This window comes from Ammospiza caudacuta, chromosome 3 (genome assembly GCF_027887145.1).
Source record: "Ammospiza caudacuta isolate bAmmCau1 chromosome 3, bAmmCau1.pri, whole genome shotgun sequence".
Lineage (NCBI taxonomy): Eukaryota > Metazoa > Chordata > Aves > Passeriformes > Passerellidae > Ammospiza > Ammospiza caudacuta.
The window spans coordinates 61,078,758-61,100,207 of record NC_080595.1 but is presented as its reverse complement, the minus strand read 5'-3'; the positions used below and the strand labels follow the sequence as shown (position 1 = coordinate 61,100,207).

Below are 21,450 nucleotides of genomic sequence, written 5' to 3'. Positions count from 1 at the left end.
TTGTTATCTGTTTTCCCAACCCCTACAAAATACACTGTAAAACAGAAAAATGTGTTTTGCTTGATCTATAAATCCTTTTTCTTTAAGCTCAAAATCACTTAAAATCTTCCCCTACAATGTGACTTTCACAGAACTACTCACTGAGTAGCCATATATCACATCTGAATAGCTTTCAAAGTGTGGTTTTATCAAACTGCAACTTACTATTAAATTACTTGCATAATAAAACCTTCTTCCCAAACATTAGCATCAATAAAAAGCAACTACCTTTAATGTTTAACAAACACATTCTTTTTTAAGTTTAGAAAATGCAAAGACAGATGCACACCATCAATGATTCCATTCCAGTCCACCTTAGATTTTAAAAGAAAAAAAAAACAATTTAAGAAGAAGTTACAAATAATACTGATACTGGAAAAAGCCTTTTAGACCATCTTTACCTGTGCAGCTCCTGTGATCATATTTGGAATGAAGTCCTTGTGGCCTGGAGCATCCATCAATGTAATTACTTTAGTCGGTGTCTCAAATTTGGTCATACCCACATCCATCGTCACTCCCCTTAAATAAAGCATACATGCCAATGCACCATTAAAACTGCTTTAAAACTTCACAGAGAAATAAAGTAAGCTGTTAAAAACACAACTATGAAATTATACCCTTCATGTCTTTCACTGATTTAGCCTTCACCATAGGGATACCTGTGTATTGGAAGAGCAGACCTCTAGAGCTGCCTTTTAGTAAATGCAGGTGTGAAGAAAAACACCCAGAATTCCCAGTGCTCCCATGTACCCTTAGACTGTGTCCCAACAAGCACAGCGAAAATATGAAAATTGCACTGCATATTTAAGTCACTACTAATTATACTTTTGATATTTAGTTCCTCAGAAAAATGTAAGAAAAACATAGCTGAGCTAAAAAAAAATTTAAAAATAGGTGGTATAGGACAATAGAGATACAGTTACACATTTGCAAAGATGCACAGGCAGAACTCCTGATTACCAAGGAAGGATCACAACACACTTGGACTCAGTTCCAGATCTCCCTACACTCTACATGTTCTGCATGACACACAGGATAGGATCCATCTCATCAAATGCAAACACCTACCATGCACATGTCTGCATCTGGAATAGTCACCTGCATCTCCCTTTACAGACAATCAAGACAGACAGGAACTTTCAAGGGACAAAACATCTTGTAGTAGAATATACTTTTAGTATGCTGCTCCCAATCACCAAAAAATCCCAACTACAAAATAAGACCCCCAAAATCCCAAACATTTACAGATGACTCCAGAATTTTTTTTTTAAATAAAAACCTCAGAGCAAAGAGAAAATATAATCAAAAATCAATCAATCAAAAATACCAAATCAGAAAACCCACTTCTTCATATAAAAATGCAATTTTAAATTTCATAGTTCAAATTAATAAAGGCCTTTTATAAAGCATACAAATATTGTTAATTTTATTAATTTGTAGATTTCATTTTAAAAGTAATGTAAGTCACATGAGATGAACTGACATTTCAATGCTTAGTTTATCAGACTAATATTTTCTGACAAAGCTGTTCTTTCACAGAAAAAAAGGTAACTCCCATCAAAATGTGTTTCTACCTTTCTCTTTCTTCACCAGTTTCATCCAAGACCCATGCATAGGCAAATGAAGCTTTACCAGCCTTTTTAGATTCCTGTTCATATTTGTGCATAGTTCTTTTGTTCACATTTCCCAAAAGGTAGAGCAAATGACCCATTAAAGTACTTTTGCCTGCATCAACATGTCCTGTGGAAGAAAATAAATATTACAGCAATTTTATTCATGCAATTTAGGCATAGCACAAGAAATATACTAAACATATAAACATCACATGCACTGATAATTCTTCTGTAATCTGTAGAACTTCATAATCCTGTGAGACAGAGACACAGGAAGAAGACAAGTTATAACAACAGCCAGTTAGCATGACAGCCATAGAGTACCTCCAAATTCATGCTAAAAAGAACACACTGCAACAATGAAACCAAACCAAACATGTTCTGTATGCTCAAAGGGACTCTAAATCAACCTCACTGTCCAAGTCAAAGACATCTGAATGTACTCCTTCCAAAAAATGCAGATGCAACTGAAAACAGTATGAGATTCCCTTCCCTGGAGTGAGGGAAGGGAATTGCTTCCATGTTACTTCAAGATTCAATCAACACAGTTTTTAAACTTTATGTTTGTCAGAAATATAATTTAACAGTATTACCTATTACCACCAAATTCAGCAGCTGCTTTCCTCCTTGTCTCTTTTCCAACTCTGCTTTCACATCTATTTGTGGTTTTGCCTTGCTTGACTTTTTTCCTGGAGTAGGCACCATATTCTGCTCTTCTGAAACCTGCACTACTTGGGGTGAAGGCATAGATTTTGAGACAGCCTCAAGCACTCCAGAAGCTACACTGGCATCTTCAGCTAACAGTCCTTTCTGAGGTGTATTAGTGTGGCCATTTTCCTCAGCAATCGCACTAGGGGGAAAAAGAAAACACAAAGAATGCAAATGGCAAAGAAAACAGAAAAAAGGGAGAGAAATTGAGTTTTCCATTCACTATCATGTAAGCCCCAAGGAGTATGTGATAAGCCCATTAAGGTGGAACTGATAAGCAGCTGGATAAAAACCGCACAGATACCATCTCTGAACATCTTGTCTGAAAAGCAGCACTGTTTACAAAAGCAAGATAAGATGAAATCTTGTAAAATATATCAAACAGATAAACAAGGATAAACAAGCTTTCCATAGACCCTTCCTTTAACAGGAAGGGAAAGGACAATTACGCAGAACAACCACAGAGCAGGTTTCCTCTGAACTAAGAGCCTAAGTCAACTTTGAAGCACAGATCCTGAAACAGTTTCCACGTACAGTACCATTACTACAGTTCATCATAGTAATGTTTTATTCTGAGAACAGCAATATAACATAAAGAGTTGATATTAAGCACATGTAAGCTGCAATTTAAAGTGCAATGCTTATACAGAACTGTAACAGATGAGTTAAGATTTATCAATGTTGAAAAAAAATTGCTTCAAGCATCAAACAAGACACGCAGGACTAAAGAGATTTGGATTCTCAAAGTCCATTTTAATAACACCCTGTTCTCCTACAAATCACCATACTAATCCTAATGGTAAATAATCTCAAATATATTTTCTTACACAGTCTCTTTTTATCTCCATTTTATAAATGAACATATTTTCCTGATTGACAAAAGCTTTCTGAGAACATACAATATTATTCTTTATCTGTCATAGCAAAGATGATCACAAAAAACAAACACTAAGTAAACTTTTAAAGACAGCAAAAGCTTTCTTACTGCCTGATAGAGTTGCATGGTGAGGCATTAATGTAGGAACAAGACTGGAACAGAGGCAGTTATTACAGGTCTGCCAACATTCTGTCACAGCAATTGTCAACATACAAACCACTGATTATACAGAAAATTAAAATCCCAACAACACACTATTCTCAAAATTTTATCCAAGGAGAAGAAGCTTCTTCCCCTGGAAAACTGGAAATCCTTTCAAGTTCTGTACCATCATACTGCAGACTGCTTTCTCTGGAACAGTTTCATGCAGGCTCTCAGTCAAATGTTTCCACATCCACAAAGAAATTTTCACTCTTCACTTTCTGCTTGCATGCCACAATTAACTACCCTGTTTTAATCTTTTCAACTTCTACAAAGAAAACTATTTATTTTGGTACTTTAGAATCCCACATTGTGACATGTCAGCTTTTATTTGACATTACTTCTCATTTTCTGTCTGCATAGGAGTATTTGCATTGTGTTAGCCCCTTTCCATTACATAGATCTCATGGAACAATACAGCCTCAACATGTTAGTCTACTAAAGAAGCTGTTGAAGAGTTATTATTTAAAAAATTAAACATTATAAATGTTCAGATCAAATGCAAACTTAGCCTCTCATTACAGCAATAAGTACCATGGGACATTTTACAGCTCCCTCTTCTTCCCCACAGTTTCAGAACCAACCTGTGTTATCAGTACTGCAGCCAACTGATTGATTTTGACACCTTTTCATAAGGCCCAAAGCCAAGTTTTTCTCTTGATTGTGAGACCAAAGAAAAAATTCCAACATTCATTTTTTGGCTACACAACCCAAGGTCAGGTTCTTGTCTCAAGGCTAAATATCCAGATTTTTTTTCTAAAACCCAAGGTCAGGTTCTTGCCTCAAGGCTGGATACCCAGGCATGCTTCCCAAATTAGCTAAGCAAACAACCTGTTCTATGCCAGCCATGATGGCTGCAGGGGTACAAACAGTAACTGTACTTCTGCATAATAGATAAACAATTCTGTAGAAAATCTATTTGATATTAAATAAAATATAGATGTACAAAGTCTATTTATATTTTTGTATTAAAGTCTGTTCCAAAAAGAAGTTACTCTATCAGAATATTGCAAACCACTTTTAGGAGAAGGACAAGTTTTTATCAAACTACCGCCTTGGGTCACACAATCTTTTGACATTTTAGAATTCACACTACAAAGCCAACTGTTCTGTATCGCCAACTATCACCATGTTACAGAGAGTATTGCAGCTTGACAAACTGAATAACCTTGATAACATTTGATTTTCTAAAAAAAAACAATAGTTGGTCATCATTGCTTTACATGTAGCAATGAAGAAAGTTGATTACACACAAATTATTCCACAGGGAAAAAAGTCACTACAACTATTTAAGTTTTTTTTACTGGAAAAGGGAAGTGCATTTCTGTAAGGCTGAACAGCAGACTCTGCCTTTAAAATTCCTTAAATAGTACATTAAGATTTAGCTGAAAACATACTTTGGAGAAAATAATTGTTTTGCCATTCCAATGTCTCTGCAGGGAAATTTTACTTCATGAAAACAGACTGGAAACAATAAAGTTGATATAGGGTAAATATACAGAGAATTGTGATAACTAAGTTTTCTACATATTGTAGTAAGGTATTAAAAATCATCTGAATGATGTAAAGTATGACAAATAATTTTTGTCTCCATCATTTAAGAGAGCCTCATATGTTTACAATTAATTTGCATTAGAAAATCTTCATCAAGATTAAGATTCTTTCATCTTTTTCCTTTACTTCAGGCAAACTTTAGTCTCAGCATAGTATCTAGCAGCATAATACCTAGCATGTTCATACTGAAGTACCAGGACTAGTGCCAATATGCAAAGGTCACACAGAAATGCAAATATGATATTTTACATTGGTATCAAGTTTTCTTCCTTGAAAGTCTACTATTTGAAGTTCTGGAGAAAACTATTTGTATAAGAAGTCATATCAAAACAGCCTTTACAGCTGGAAATAGTTTTCTCTCCTTCTCAGTGTATGCATTTCTTCCCAAACCAAATTCTCAAAAGCGAAAAAAAAAACTTAAAAGGCAGTTATTTAGATGAAGCTGAAGGTAGTGTGACCCACAAACATAACTCTCATATTTTTCTATAGCTTTTTGAAATATATTCAAGCATTGTCAGATCAGCCTATTAAAAGACAAGAATGTATTTTCATAAAGAGGTTATTTGCAAGCCTATAAATTTTATTTCAATAAACTAGGTAATGATTCTTTTTCTAATCCCAGATGCTAAGATCTTCCTGCAGGCCAAAGCATATGTCAGTAAGGATTCCCCAAAACAAGATGGGTTTTGTGTGGTAGAATTCAAACTAATTACAGCATCTGAAAGAACCATGGTTATTGCCAGAGACCAAGTACTCTCTCATTTCTATGTAGCTTTTATTGCAACCACCCTTGCTGCTGAAGGATGTCAAGTAGCTTTTATTTTGGGTGGTGCAAAGAAAAAGTGCTAGACACAAATGAAATTAGTGAAACAAAGCTCCAGCCATCATTAGGCCTTGCTACTTTTTCAAGGGTACAGTATTTGAAGAGTCAGTACACTGCTATAGTTTAAAAGTTTCAGATATTATGTTTTGGAAACCTGGAAATATTTTGTGCCACAATAAACTAGACTTGCCATTTCAGAGAAGAAACATCAGAATGGAGAGAGCATATGATCTACTTACAGAATATCCCTAATAACACAATTCAGCTTTTTGCTGACCAGTTTCAGGGAAAGGGAGAGCAAGTTTATTGCTAGGTACCTAAGCAGGAAAGCAGGCAGGTTAAATTCCAGTCCCATGGAAGTACATGAGGAGAAATGCAATAGTAAGACCCTGACAGTTACTTATGCTTCATGGCAACCAGATGAGTAGTTTATTGAAAGCCTGATAACGGCTCAGAAAAATGCTAAGGAGCTCCACAATAGTCAATAAACAAAAATTAATGACATTGGAAATGCTCATCAGCTAGCCTCTTCCCACAAGGTTTTACAAAATTACTGAACTGAAAACTATGTAGAAGGCAGTACTAGTGTGCCACTAGTGCAGGCAGTCAAGAATATAACCAAGTCAACTGCACTAGAAAGCATCTTTGGTAGTAAAGTTCAAGCTTGGTCTGAGCCATGACAATCTACCATATGAAAAAAAATTTATATTGGAGGAAGACCACTTCCTAAACCATTGCTCACTTTGCTGTTTGAGGAGTTGATGGAAGTGTCCAAAGCAGTCTCAGTTTGCCAACCACTGCTATCTGGTAACATGGAGACATTGACTGATTATGTAACTCAACTTCTTTGAAAGGACAGAACTATTATGAAGCTTGCATATGCACTGAGATGATGTACTCAAGAAAGCTTGACCATCAGCAATTCAGGAATAAATCTCAAAACAGCCTATCACAGCTCTTTTGGAAATCAGCAGAGAAACCAAAGGTGGCAGGGACCAACATTTAGTCAAAATTAAAACTGCCAGGCCAGAAATTTCCTATGCTGTCTTGCCAACAAGCATCATAACAGTAAACTGAATAAAATGTTATGGTTACATTACTGTTTTCTGGGGAATATTAATAAATACAACATATGTTGTTATAAGACATGTTAGAAGGCATTCAATCTCCCACAAGTATTGAAAGGTTCACACCACCACACATTCAAAGAGGAACTTGAAAGCTCATCTGCTCAATATTAACTCCTCAGAATTTAGCTTTTAAACATTATTTTCATCTTCTAGTCTCGATGCTGGGTGAATTATTTTTACACAACCGACTCTTTTGGAGTACTTACAGTCATTACAGAAATGTCTACATTTATTTCCCCTTTCAAAATTATTAATTACAAAATATTGGTCAGACTAGTTAAAATGATCCACCCTTTTTTGGTCACAACTTCTTCTGGCTTCCTTTATTACTTAACAGAAAGAAAAAGCCCAGTAAACAGCTTTGCTAGAGCATCAGTTTACCAGCAAACTCCATTTTCTGCAGACAATTCCACTAAGAATGTCCAGCAACAAAGGCAATCAATGCTCAAAGCAATGAATGGCATCTAACAACCCATCCATTCCAAATAAGATTAACTGATCAATATGAGGTTACACCTCAAAACAAGACTGAATCATAGTCTGAATAGTTAGTCAAAGAATGGGGTTTTTTTGCTAATGCAAGGCTGCTGCTTTTAAAAACATGGTCCCAAAATTACCTGTAAGATCCCATATAGGTAACAACAAAAACTTGTTCATATGTACAATACAATTTCCTTCTACTGGTATCTGCACCAGCACCATACAAATATTTTGGAGTAAAAGTAGGGGGCAGAGTTACAGATGTTTTAAGATTAATTTAGAATGCTTTGAATAATTCATACTGGTGCTTTTGGTCAGTGACAAACTATATACTTTTAAAAAGCTGTATTATTATAAACACTCTGCAGTAAATTAACTATGAGACAAGAACATAAAGAATTTATAAAAAGGGTCAAAGGAACAAGTTTTTCTTAGGTGTTAATAAACACAGACTCTTTCTGTTGCTCAACAGGTTATCCTTATCCTGCCATTAATCCAGAAGGTAACTGCAGAAGAAAAAAACTAACCCTAATACATTGAGGTGGAAGTTCATGTTTTGTTTTTCATGTTTAGAAATAGATGATTCTCTGCTTCTATAAAGTCAATGTCATAGCCTTGGCAGTGCCTCCACAGCAGTCTGTTAGACAAAAGAAAGGAGGCCCTCATCAGACTCCTTGAAGAAGGGGTCTTTAAGACATGCAGGCAACTTTACCATTTAAATTGTATCTTCTTCCATATTCATTGATTGGCTGTGCTCCAAATCTCTTGCTCTTTTATAAATCATTCCACTTCTTACCTATTCCTCCCACTTAAAGCTAAACACCTTAAGTATATCCAATCTCAACAGTAAATAGAAGTTTGTTTTCAATTAGTATTTCAGCAGTACCACTGAGATGAATTAAAAACCATCTTCACAATCACAGAATGACAGAATAGTTTAGGTTAGAACGGGCCTTTTAAGGTTATCTAGTTCAACCCCCCTGCAATGAGCAGGGACATCTTCAACTAGATCAGGTTGCTCAGAGCCTGGTCCAGTGTGATTTTGAAAGTTTCCATAGTGGAGCATCCACCACCTCTTTGGGAAATCTGTTCCAGTGTTTTAACATCCTCACTGTAAAAAACTTCCTTACATACGATCTAGACTCTCTTGCAGTCTAGAACCATTATATCCTTTGCCCTGACAGAACAAGCCCTCCTGAAGTGTCTGTCCCCATCTTTCTTATACACCTCCTTTAGCTACTGGAAAGCTGCACTGAGGTCACTCCAAAGCATTCCCTTCTTCAGGATGAACAACACCAGCTTTCTCAGGCTGTCTTCACAGGAGAGGTGCTTCATCCCTCTAATAATCTTGGTGGCCTCCTCAGGGCGCACTCCAACAGGTCCATGTCTTTCCTGTGCTGAAAACCCCAGAACTGAATGCAGCACTCCAGATGGGGTCTCACAAGGGCATTATTAAAGATGCTTCTAGAGGATTTACCCACAAGTCCTGAAGGCTTAATCTTTTTTCTGCCACTGAACTATAAGGAAGCATGATACAAACTATGTCAGTGGCCCTGAAAAGAAGCAGAATGGCTGAGAACCATGTTGGAGACAACCACCTTTCATCAGAGACTGAGTCATCACTAGCCTATCCAAGGATTACTTAAGTCTCAGATGAGGAAGCATTCTTATCTCCTCCTTCCCTGTGGAACAGGCATAGATGTTAAGTATCAGAGATACAGAATTCTGTACTTGCTCTTTTTTAGAAAGAAACATTTTAAACAGCCATTATTAGAGATTAAAAGAAAAAAAAATCAATCACAACTACATAGAATTAGCTAGCAGAACTTCTTCACTCACTTAATATTCCTTTATTTTTCTAAACTTCTATCCAAATGAAATTACTACATAGAAGTCCCCATGAAAAACTTCAACTTCCAAGAATTTTAATAAGAACAAAAGAGATGAAGGTACCTGGAACTTCATGAGTCCAGTTGTCAAACCCAGAGCCACTGATTAGTAGACAGCAAGTGAAAAAAAAATTATGCTTCCTCTATATATTGCAATTCTCAAACAGTACAGACAAAATATTTTGAAAGTCCCAGAAATTTTTCATTTGGAGCTTATTGCATCTAAGGAGATTAAATGAAGGTGATGTCTTTTAGCAATGATATTTGGTAGCATAAACAAATAATGACATCAGGTTCACACCTTGTATTAAATGTGCTTAAGCAGATGAAATTGCTTGCTTTCCACTCCATTATCAAACATGCACAAGATGCTGTAAGATAAAGACTATGTTGCCCTCTTACTTCCAAGAATGCTTTCCAGATCAGAATTACAAACACTGCAGGATGAGGTTGCGATGTTGACACTTAACACTTGAGAATTTTTTGACCTCAGGATGAACTGTGGCATTTCTTGCCACAGATTAGATAGCTATTGTAAGATGGGCTCAAAACAGAATAAGGGTACCTAAGTAAGAAAAATACATTAACCATTCTTAATAGAAATAGACAAAACCAAATAAAAGTAAAATTTGTGGGGAACCACAGAACACTACACCATGATATGTCATGCACCATATTCCCAACATACATGCCCTGTTCTTGTATATTTCTTTAACTATTCACTGCTGGCTATTACTGTAGGTAGACTCTGATTCAGATGTCTGTCTTCTTGCTCTCATGAGACATCCCCCTTAACAGTTCCAAGTCAGGATAAAATTAGAAGCACTAATTTAGCTATAGCACAAGTAGGACCAAACTCTACAACAGTTGTACCCTGGACACCTGTTAAAGTTAATAAAAGCTGCAGAGGAAGGCATGGTTTAGCCATAAGTGATTGTTTTACCCATCAACTATTCTTAAATACATGACTTCCTTTGAAGAACAAGCAATTACAGTTAAGATTTATTGATTTCATAATTCCACTTAGAGAACTAAATTTAAAATAAACGAACACCAAGAAAGTTCAGTATTCTATGAAGCGGATGTTTAAATAATCTGACTACCTGATATCTCTATGCACTATTCATAGTGAAAGGATTTGTTAAACTCAAAACGTGAGGTACCATCTTCTGAAAGTAATTCTGAGTCAAACAAGAAGCTGAGATGGTTAGTTCTGAAGAGTGACACTAAAACTGCTGTGAAAAATAGAAAAAAAAATAAGAAAACTTGCTACAGGTGCATCAGTCTGAAAGAAGAGCTGCTGATGTACCTTGATGTATGAGGGCTTGGCTTACCATGGAACTTCAAATCCCATAGATTGTTTCTTTCCAGACACTGTCATTTTGGCAATTTTTGGCACAATTTCAGATTCCATTCTGGGTGACTGGGAATCCCTTGTTTTTCCTAGTAATAGACAAAAAGTAAGTTTGAACTTAAGGTTGTGACTAACAGGTATTAAAGTTCAACAAGTTCCATTACTTCTCTCCAACCCAACAATACCAGTCCTTTGTGACCAACACTCACATTTCAGTGTCTTATGTGCACATATTACATAATTAATCATATTATCTACAGTTAGATCTATTGTGAAAATCTCACCTCTATCTCCAAGCATTCACATGACACCTACACTATGCAAGAGCTTTACTAGAAGCAGCTCTGCAGGGTGCCAGAAGCATTTCATGCAACACGAGATAAAGAAAGAGTTTGCAGCTGCTCAGTAGATGATTGGATTAATTCTTCTTTAGAGTTTTTCTTTTACCTTAATATTGCTAACACTGTAAAGCAAAAAAATATGCCCAACTCAGAGAATGCTAGCAGCAGCACCAGCTATGTGTGGGCTGCAAAGCCTTCCCCGAAACTTGAAAGCAGAGTTGTCTCGTACTGAATTACACTCAAGAAGCCAAGCAATACTCCAAAGCTAGCTAATTTCAAGGTTATTTAGAAGCAATTACCAGAATTGAGCAACTTAATTACTTACAGGTATTAACTTTTACCATAACTTAAATGAAAACACAATTAAAGTTCATTCTTAGTTTTGTGAAACTAGTTGCATAACTAATAGCACTATTAGTTTCTTATCAAGCTGTAAAAAAAAGATAAATTATTTACTCTGCAGAGGAGGGGTTTATATAAAAGAAGTAAATTAGACATTTTATTTGCACAGTTCCCTTATTATTTTAGGATCCCTTCTTCCTTCAAGGAAAAATACTTCCTGTATTACAGCATTTGTGACAGCTGCTGCACATTGTGTTCTGAAGGATGTTACACACATGACAAAGCAAAAAACTAATCCAAATTCAGAATTAAGCTGCAATTTCTAAACACGCTTTACCTACAAGTGTATCTGAGAACTAGAAAAACGCCACTACTCTTTCGGTATTGGACCAATTTGGACAATCACTAGTCAAGTGAATACCAAGTTACTCTTCCAAGTATTTTAGATACACTACATTAGGATGAACTATTGGAGCCATTTGGCCTTACTCATTTATGTTAATGCTGCACTTCCTTCTGAAGCACAACGGCTACACCTTCAAACCACAAGATCAAATTGGTTTGTAGGTTACATAAATGGCTGCGGTCAAGGCTGCTGAAGATTTCAGGCAAGGAAGCAGAATACCACAGACATGTCTACAACAGCAAACCAAAAAAGCAAACAATCACAATACAGATGGAAACATTCTTATTTATCTGATTACTTAGTCTTCATCTCCCTCATTTGTCTTACCTGCTGATACTAATTTATTTATATGCTACCTGCAGATCTCTCTGCAAGAAGTATGTGGTTCATGAATAGATACAAATAAGAAACAAAATTAGGAGAAATAATTCTCAGAAAATACCATGTTTGAAATCTGGCTACAAGGAACTAATAATTACAAATAACACAATTAAATTGAAATGAGACTAGTTGAAAGAAAAGACAATCATTAGTATTATAAAACTTGAAAATAACTTGCAATCTATTAGTCCAAAAGTCAAAGGTCTTACAAAACACATCTTCTCTAATCAATTCCAAAATTAAGCTTTACTCTGTACAAAAAATGCTGTAGTGCTTGACACAGACTCAAAGTTAAATTGTACAAGGAGACTTAGCATATTCAACAAATGGATGGAGACAGAAGAAAAAACCTTAAAACTAGAACTTAGGAAACACTACAAGTTAAAAGAAGATACAAAACTAAAATCACAAAGAACAAGAGAAAGTAAAATAATAGTCCATTAAAGCTGACAGTTTGGGTAGTTCTTTATTTATATATAAACTTTAGTTTTATAACTAACAATAACAATAATAAATAATTACATAAATAAATAAATACTGAAGCAGAGGTGGAGCAAGGAAGCCAGGGGTCATATAAAGACAAATCAAACCATAGAAATAATCCAAGAATGGCGACATTCATACAGATGAAAAGGCAAGGCAAGAATTATTAGTAACACTACTGATAGAAGCATCAAATACAATTTTCAGCCTTCAATGTTTTTATAACCACATACAATAAAATCAAGCAGAACATTTGAGATAAGGACCAAGTCTGTCTTTTATGCATTGCAGGTGCCATTAAAGATTAATAATTATGGCTTCATTACAAAGGACAGAAGGCTGGGAAAGAAGTATACTTCATTATCTAATCTATAGGGAACCGGAGAAAACTGCATGATAAATTCTTATCTGCTCTAGCAGGCAAAGCAAAAGCTATTCGGCACTTAACAGATTGCATGCAAATCCTTAAATTGCACCTTGGAACTAAAAGGAAGTCAATGCACAAAGCTGATACAATTCTTAAAACACTTCTTAATCTACAAGCAGGGTACCCTATGGCAGCTGAAGTGTACTACAAACCCAGAAAAAACATAGAAACAGTAATCCCAATCTGATTAGGACAAGAGCAGCTGTGGAAAATCAACTTTGAAGGGAAAGGATTACAAGGATACAGAGATTTTTACCAAGAAGGCCTTCATAAAGTTCTTCATACCTACTGCCACTTGGACATTCTCAAACACATACCTAGATAATTCAATGGCAATACATTTCCTAAATCAAGAGTACAGATAAAATAAAAACAGATATATCTTTCACAAACTCGAAAAGAAGTCCCAATACTTCATTACATTCAACTGTTATAAGCATTGCAAGAAATAAATCTAAGTGTATCCCTAAAAGTAAATGCACTGACTGACATAACACGAGGAAAATTTAAAAATTTTCCTTCCACAGAAACACATAGTATACATTTATAAATCATAAAAATTAAAACTGAAAATAAAAAAGTAAAATCTTAAAAGCTCATCAGCATGATAGTTCTCACAATTCAGAATGTTCAGAACCCCAAACTTCTTGCCTATTTTAAGCAAAGTAGCTTCCAGAGAGGTATTTGGTACTTAGACTGCACTGACATCAGAGTACCAAGGCTAAAGCACACTGTAGCTACAAGTCAAACACTACTACAAAACTCAAAGTGTACTGATCAACCTTGTCTCAGTATTAAACTGGGATCAGCCTAACTCCAAAGGGAACAGACAGACTGTACTGCCATTACTCCAATACAACTGGAATGTATGACACCCTGACAAAATCCTCATCTATTATTCTTGGCTGTGTTTTTACTTTTCTGTGACTGCCAGTTGGTCTTCTGACTTAACTCAAAAGTCTTTAAAGACTTACTCAAAAAGTATTACTAATGACACCTGATATAACTTCAAAATCATTACCAATACAACCCCAAAATCTGACGGCACAATAAATTACCTGCAGGCTGATAAATATGATGATGACATAGACAAATACATATGTGAGAAGGAAGTAAAACATTGGGATAGTTTTTAAAAATTAACACAGTCTCTCTAGATGTTCAAGATGAAATAGTAGAAGTACATAGATTTAGTCAACCACCTCCCTTTACTGTGAGCAACTCTCTCTGGATTCCTTTTCTAAAACGAGTTGTAAGCAGTACCTGTAGAAGATCTGTACAAACAAATCAAAAGATTACTCTGGCTACATTATCAAACATAACAGGCTTGATAAGTCCTTTTATCAATTTTGATATTTAACACTGAAAATAACAGGAAGATAAAAATTAATATTTTCTCTAATTCTGTTGGAGGTATGGAAGGTTTCAGTAAATGAAAGAGTGGATTGACAGTGTAGTCTGCTCCCAGGTAGTTTAGAGGTGAATGAAAAGAGGAATCTGCTAAACAGCCACTCTCTCAAGACACATTGATACCAAATGGATATTGGCATATTTAGAGAAACACACACTAGCACTGGGTATTTAAATCCACACTTTGTCCAGGTGACCATATCTTTCCAATAGCTCTAACAAAACGCCACTGCTCTCAATTCCTATACACAGGAGCTTCTCCTCTCAAGCAGTCTTTCTTACCCAACAGTAAATTAGCACTAAAACTCTACACTCAACTAGCCCCCTGCATAGAGAAGTCTGTTTCTGATACAATGAACCATAACATTTCAAGTGCCTGAATTCAGCTTGAAAAACAAATGTCAAGACAGGCATGTCTTGAGCTTATGCTTTTTCAGATGGCAATTCCATTTAAATAAATCCTTGTCTACTCACAAACCAACTACTTAGTGGTATATAAGCACTGGCAAAGGAACACACCTTCAAGGGAATTATGTTCCAATTAACTGTAGGCAGCTTGCTGTTTGTTGTTCACTTTCATGCTTTTGACATTTTTAATGGCTATACTGATTCTTCTCTTTTCAAAATTGAATGTGCACTTGAAGGCAGCTGCATACTATTTCAATTTTGAATGGGGATGAGAATCTTACATTTAACTGACACTTGACAGACAGAATAAAGTTACTTAAGCAGGTCCTCCTAATGCTGTCTAAACCAGCACTGCCATGAGAAAAAACACACATGCAACACCATGCTTTCTAATCTACAAGATACGGTTTGCATCCTTTCCTCTGCTACAGACTTTCTATATAACCACAAACAAGTCACTTACACCTCTGTCTGCTCATTGTACAGCAATAGCCACCAATTACATAAAAGAAAACAGGGCACTGGTTTTGTGCACCATGTCATGAGCTTGGTGCACATGTCATGAGAAACAGTTCTGTCTGAAAAGCAGAATTAATAACCAAGGCTCCTCTCAAGATAACACACTTCCCTTCCTATATGCTCTGCTATGATTTTAAACTAATTTTAAGACCCTGTAATTGTGAAAATATTTCAAATATAGACTACACACGAGTGAGTCAACCAGATGTAGACACCCACACAACCACACAAAATTTAATGCTCAGAACCATGTATCACCTGTTTGACCACATATATCTGGGTTTATATTAATATCTAATAAATTCATCCTGTCACACAACCCACCTGAAAAACTTCAAATTGTTCACATTTTTCTATTTTTGTCACAAACCTCATGAGTTTTAAGACATGATTTTTTTTTTTAAATTTGCCTTAAAAACAGTAGAATTTTATTTTTTATCTCTTCAAATGTCAAAGCACATAGAAAAAATAAAAGAAATATCAAAACTTGTCAAATTAGAGATATGCTACTGAAAATAATTTGTTTTGGTTTCATAATTAAAGTGAATTATTTGACACTCATGAACTCTACAAAATGCTGTAGGCTACAGTGATAACTTGCAGTTAGTTAAGTTCACACTGGGATGCAGTACACTACCACCAGTGGCACTGGTACTGTGTATTAGTATTACCAACATATCACCACTCTGAGAACATTGTCAGAAGTCCAAGACTCTTAACAATGTACCACCAGTACATAAAAAAGTCTGCATGATGTGAGAACTTCAACTTACAGAATTCCTTCCATATGCAAACTTTAGTGCTTAAATTAAACCGGTTCAAAACAGCCACTTTTAGAAAACCATATGACATGCTACCATAAACTACAACATACAAGTGGATGCTACTGAACATCCACAGTACTTCCAAAAACAATGGAACAGTCCAAAATAATAGAAAATACAACTTGCTAAGTCACCACCCAGTGATGAGACACAGCCACTCTAAAGATATTACTGAAAACAATTCTCCAAACAAGAACCCTGAACTTTTTCTTTTTAAAAGAAAGGTTATTTCCTAATAGAAACCACAGTCAGGGGCTTTCCAGGTAACTTGGTCTCATTGTTATAACTATTACCTTCTCTGCAAAATTTCAGAGGGTAAATATGAATTTTTTTTCATGTAACTCAGAGAAGGCATTTTCTCTGAAAAATGTTGAAAATAAAAATGTTCACTTGCACCTAACTACAAGAATTTTTTTTGTTTGTTCTTAAGGTTTGATACAAGAAGAGGGAAGAGAAGGTTCTTGAGTGGCGATATTCCTGAGTCTGTCCATCATGGACCAGTTTCCTGGGATCCACAACTTGCTATCCCAAAACTGAAGTTCCAGAAAAGTTTGCTTCACTACATGCAGCAGCCACAGTCAGAAGGGCTGGCAGCTTGCTACAGCCAGCTGGCACTCCTCACCTCTCTGGCTTTACTTTCAATGTTTGCAGTTTTCAGCAAGTTGACATCAGCAGTCCAAAAATTAATTTGTTCAAGTGAGGCTCGGGCCTGGAGCTGACCTTTTTTTTTTTTTTTTTTAAACTTCCAAACAGGGAGAACAAACTGGAAGATAAAAGATAGAACAGAAGGTTTTTTTAAAAATGGCACCTAAGGAAGGTATTATTTGCATAAACTAAATCCACCAAGTGATCTTTCCACATTCTGAAAATCCACTTGATTTTGCCTTAGCAAACAGTTTGCACATGCTCTTATGGCTTAAGTTTTAAAAACTAAATTCTTGAAACACTTCATCAACATTCAGTATGTAGCTGCTAAAACTGTTTTTGTCCAGGCAGGACACAACAGTGTCACCTGAATTCAAATTCTACCTCTCCTGTGGTCTCCATAGTTTCCTACCACAACAATAAACTGGAGGCATAAATCTGTCCTGGATACATCATAAAAACAAACTAAACTGGCAGGCAAGAGAAGAAAACCATGTAGTGAGAACTGGCAAGCAGTAAAACACACAGATTATCAAGAACGGATGAAGACTAGAAGAATGAAAATCAGTCAAGCAGAGAAGATGAAACAGAGTGATAGAGTGAGCATGAAAAAAACAAAACGACAGTATTAGTGAACAACCTTCCTTGAGGAAAAACTGTGTATAAGGAGAAAGTAAGAGGCCATATACGCAGTGATAAGTTATATGCAAAGCTAAACATGAACAAAGGAAGCAGAAATTGAGCAGAACTAAAAGCAAATGCAAAGTATGTCCAGAAAACAGCAAACATGGAAAATAATGGCCAATTATTGGAAAAATAGGTAGGAAACTGGGAACTGCTAGATAAGGAGATTGAAATTATGAAGTAGAAAAAAATGGAACTGCAATAAAAAATGTGGAATGACATTAGGAAATAAATAAAATACTGTGTTTAGGGCATAAAGACAAATTCAACAAAAAAACTGAACACAACTGAATAAGTTGGAGGATTAAAAGGACACAGACGTATGTTACATCAGGTTGAAGTGGCAACAACATATTTTCTTTCCTGTTTGAAACATAGCCAAAATTTCTGGAGTTTCACCACGTCTCTTGCCATCAATACTACCTCCCCAAATGAAGCCAGATGATACAGAATCCACCAGTCAATTACAGCTGCCTTCTCTTGCTCTTCTCACCTGAAAGATCTCCCTGTGAGAATTTTCTGGCCATCAGGACTTATTTAATTTACACACAGTCAAGTCTGCAAGCAGCACAAAATTAATGTTACCTATTAAAACTTTTTTTTTCCAAGTGACTCTTTACTGCAATTATTCCATCAAATGCTGTACATGTAATTTAGAATATCTAATGTTGCCAGAAACACACCTCAGAGAACAGTGTATATTTTTATATAAAAGATTTTACTCATGTCTATTACTACTAGGAGCTTTCAGCACTTTCACAACTTAAACTTGTATGTCTTAATATTTGGACACTTAAATCAACATTCCAATTTTTATGAAATTATGTTTAAGCAACACATGATGGCAAAGAAATGCACAGACCAGTTCTATACGTAGACCATTGGGGCAGTCTTTCCAGAAATATGGATAATTAGTCTGGTTTGCATTCATGGTTCATCTGTTAGGAGAAAGACAGGCAGTGATGCTATAGCAAAACTCTAAAGATTTCCAGTTTCACTAAGCCAACACCTCCCCTGTAAAAGAACGAAGCTCTCCTGCGCAGAAGGGCAGACTGGGGGGTGGTGCGTGTTTTCCTTTTGAGAGAACCCAAACATCAGCTGTCTCCTTTTGATGTTTCCGACATGTAAAGGTCCAATAGGAACTCAACTATCAAAACAGCAACTTTCTCATCCACCAAGTTTTTCAAAAGGATGTCCCTGTGATATTTCTCATACCTACTGCTTATAGTTCAATGGACTAAAATTCAGTCCTTCACATGACCGTAACTCAGCACAACTCATCCTGTAACTACTGAAACCCAGTTTGTGGGAGGTGTATTGCTCTGCATTCTAGCAATGCCAACAATACCCATTCTCAATCCATAACTGAAGCTACGATCTCCTGCAAAACTAATTTATTACATATTTACAGTTGTTCGGTAACAGCACCTTTACTCTCCCCCAAATACACAACCATAAGTCGTTGGTGGTGCTTTCTAACTCAACGAATTTTTCTTAAATGACTGTGAACTGTCTTTCAGTGAGATTTACAAAAAGCTCAGTCTGATATTTCTGAAGTGCAACTTCCTGCCATAAATGGTCATGTAAAGAGCAGAGTCAGCACTATGGGCAGGATAACCCTAAAAAGATATCCCCTTTAGCCAGTCACTTAATTGAACAGAACACAGAGTCCATGCAAATTACCAGAATTTCTGTTAAACCTTGGTCCAAAATGAGTATGTAAAACTGAAAGTACAGTATGTACATTCTATTACAATTATATCAAATTTCCAAAAATAACAAATAGCAATTTCAGGTTTAATTCATAACTAATGTTACAATGCCAGAGGATGGTGCTATTAGCACATCATTCAGACAATTCAGAAGCATCATACCCTTTACATGCTGACATTATTTATGCAAGTGCATTCCTATTGATTGTATGGAAGGAGTGCAAGGCATTTTACAAAAAGAAAGCTTTCCTGATCCACAACTTTTATTTATGCACTAAAACTACTTCAGTATGAAACAGAAATTTAAGAACAGTGAACACAAAAAACATAGAAGCAATCTGACAGTATTTAAAGAGTAAAATCATCTTACATTTGTTCAACTTTTCCACAACCATTCTGCAAATTTTCTCCAGAAACTTAATGAGATAGCCTTTTAAAGTTGCAGAAGAAAATGTATTTACTAGCCCTACACAATTGTTTAAGCTGTAAATATTTCTAGCAGTTTTAAGGTCCAGAAAAATGCAAAAATTTTGTGTGGTGAGAACTTGTAGGCAGGAGTAGCTAAAACCTTATTTAAATTTAGGTTCTGTGAATTCTCAACCCTCTCACTCTGCTGGTGACATTACAATCACACCAGATCCTCTCCATGACTTTGGGGCTGGCAATGCATACAGCATAAGGCAATGCCACAGCACAAGGCACATTTCAGAGGGAGTGGCTTCAGAAGACCAAAAGCCTAATCACATATCAAAAATTTTTGATAATGAAAAAAACAGTTCAGGGGCTTTTTATGTAAGATGTGATTTTAAAGAAGCAAGTGTTCAACAGGTTGAGTGAGTATAGGTCTTTTAAAAGAAAAAAAAAAAAAAAAAAACAAGACCCAGCAGTACAGCAATTACTCATAATACTGTGTGCACACAAACACCCATCCCCTACTGTAAATTCAAATACAAATGTATTTAATCAAAAAAACTAGGAGTTGTTCATGAGTACAAGGGAGAAACTCACTGACTGACAATGACTTTTGCATTTCTGCTTGCAAGATTATGGCAATCAAACAGCAAATCCGCAGAAATGTCCCCTTTCAGTTTGTGAGTTTTTTCCACTTAAAAAGACAAAAAGACATAGACATATTCTACTTACATATTTTACAAAATGTCAAAATGTCAGCCAAATACTCCCATTTTGAACGCTTTACCTATAATGAAGATAAAGGGAAAAATAGTACTTACTAGAATTTCATTACAGGAAGAGAGTAGGAGCGGAGGTAGAGGATTGCCAGCAGAAATGGAACTGAATAGATGGAAGGACATTATATGGAGCAGTTTGTATTTCAAGGGGTTTTGCTTTGGTTTGATGAAACTGACTTCTTGATCATCCTTTTCATGCCCACCACCTCCTAGTTTACATAGATGGAGACATCTTCCCAAGCCAGCAGTTAGGGTACTTTTCAGGGATGTGGCAAAACTAAGTACAAAGTCTTTACTATACCTGACAGAAACTGTGGATGATATGGGTATCACCCACACCACAGTAAATGTTCAGACTCTTGATGTTTTGGGGGGCTTTCTTCTTCTACTTAAGCAAGAGACAACCTTCCCACTAAAAAGCATCTCACTATAACTACTAACCAGCTTTGGGTGTGAGCCTCAGTTCAAAATCATCTTTGTGTTCAGTATTTGTTCATATCCAGAACTCAAAGCAAACCTAAGTTGCATTTTTGCAACAAATACTTAAACGCCTACTGAATTGCACAGTCCATAGCCATAGTGGAGATCCAAACTCAAGAAGAATGCTTCAGGGCATTGTGCTGCTTTCACTAAGAGAGAAAACTGCTAGAGTGGAAAGAGATACGAAGGAGCAAAGATTAATAAAGTTCCAGAACTTTTTTTCTTGCGAAACATAAATAACATAGTACATTTTTTTATATATGACTATGTAGAAAAGAGTACTATGGTTCTCTATATTAAAAACTACAATTAGATACATAACAGAAAAAAGAAATCATGATCAACAAAATACCTCTATCTAATACAGTGAAAAAAAGTGTGTTATTTTAAATCTCAAAATAAAAATCATTAAAAGGTATTACTTTGACCAAGTAAATTAGACACAGTAATTTTCCAAACTGCCAAAAGACAATGTTCAGTGTTTGGGTTTCTTGATCAGGAGCAATTTTAATAAATTGAGGAAACTGACA

The 21,450-nt window shown here is 35.8% G+C and overlaps 1 protein-coding gene across 2 annotated transcripts in view; it reads right to left on the bottom strand.

The window, feature by feature from the left end:
* The window catches only part of HBS1L (HBS1 like translational GTPase), a 57,646-nt gene that overhangs the window by 14,647 nt on the left and 21,549 nt on the right, over positions 1-21,450 (bottom strand). For both annotated transcript variants that reach the window (XR_009274540.1, XM_058801411.1), the window contains exons 5-8: positions 10,649-10,757; positions 2,246-2,502; positions 1,614-1,779; positions 441-558 (exon numbers count right to left, since the gene is read on the bottom strand). Coding sequence is in view for 1 of the 2 variants with exons in the window: in XM_058801411.1 (XP_058657394.1) it covers positions 441-558; positions 1,614-1,779; positions 2,246-2,502; positions 10,649-10,757 (650 nt within the window). In the remaining variant the exon portion in view is untranslated. The remainder of the gene's footprint in view (positions 1-440; positions 559-1,613; positions 1,780-2,245; positions 2,503-10,648; positions 10,758-21,450) is intronic.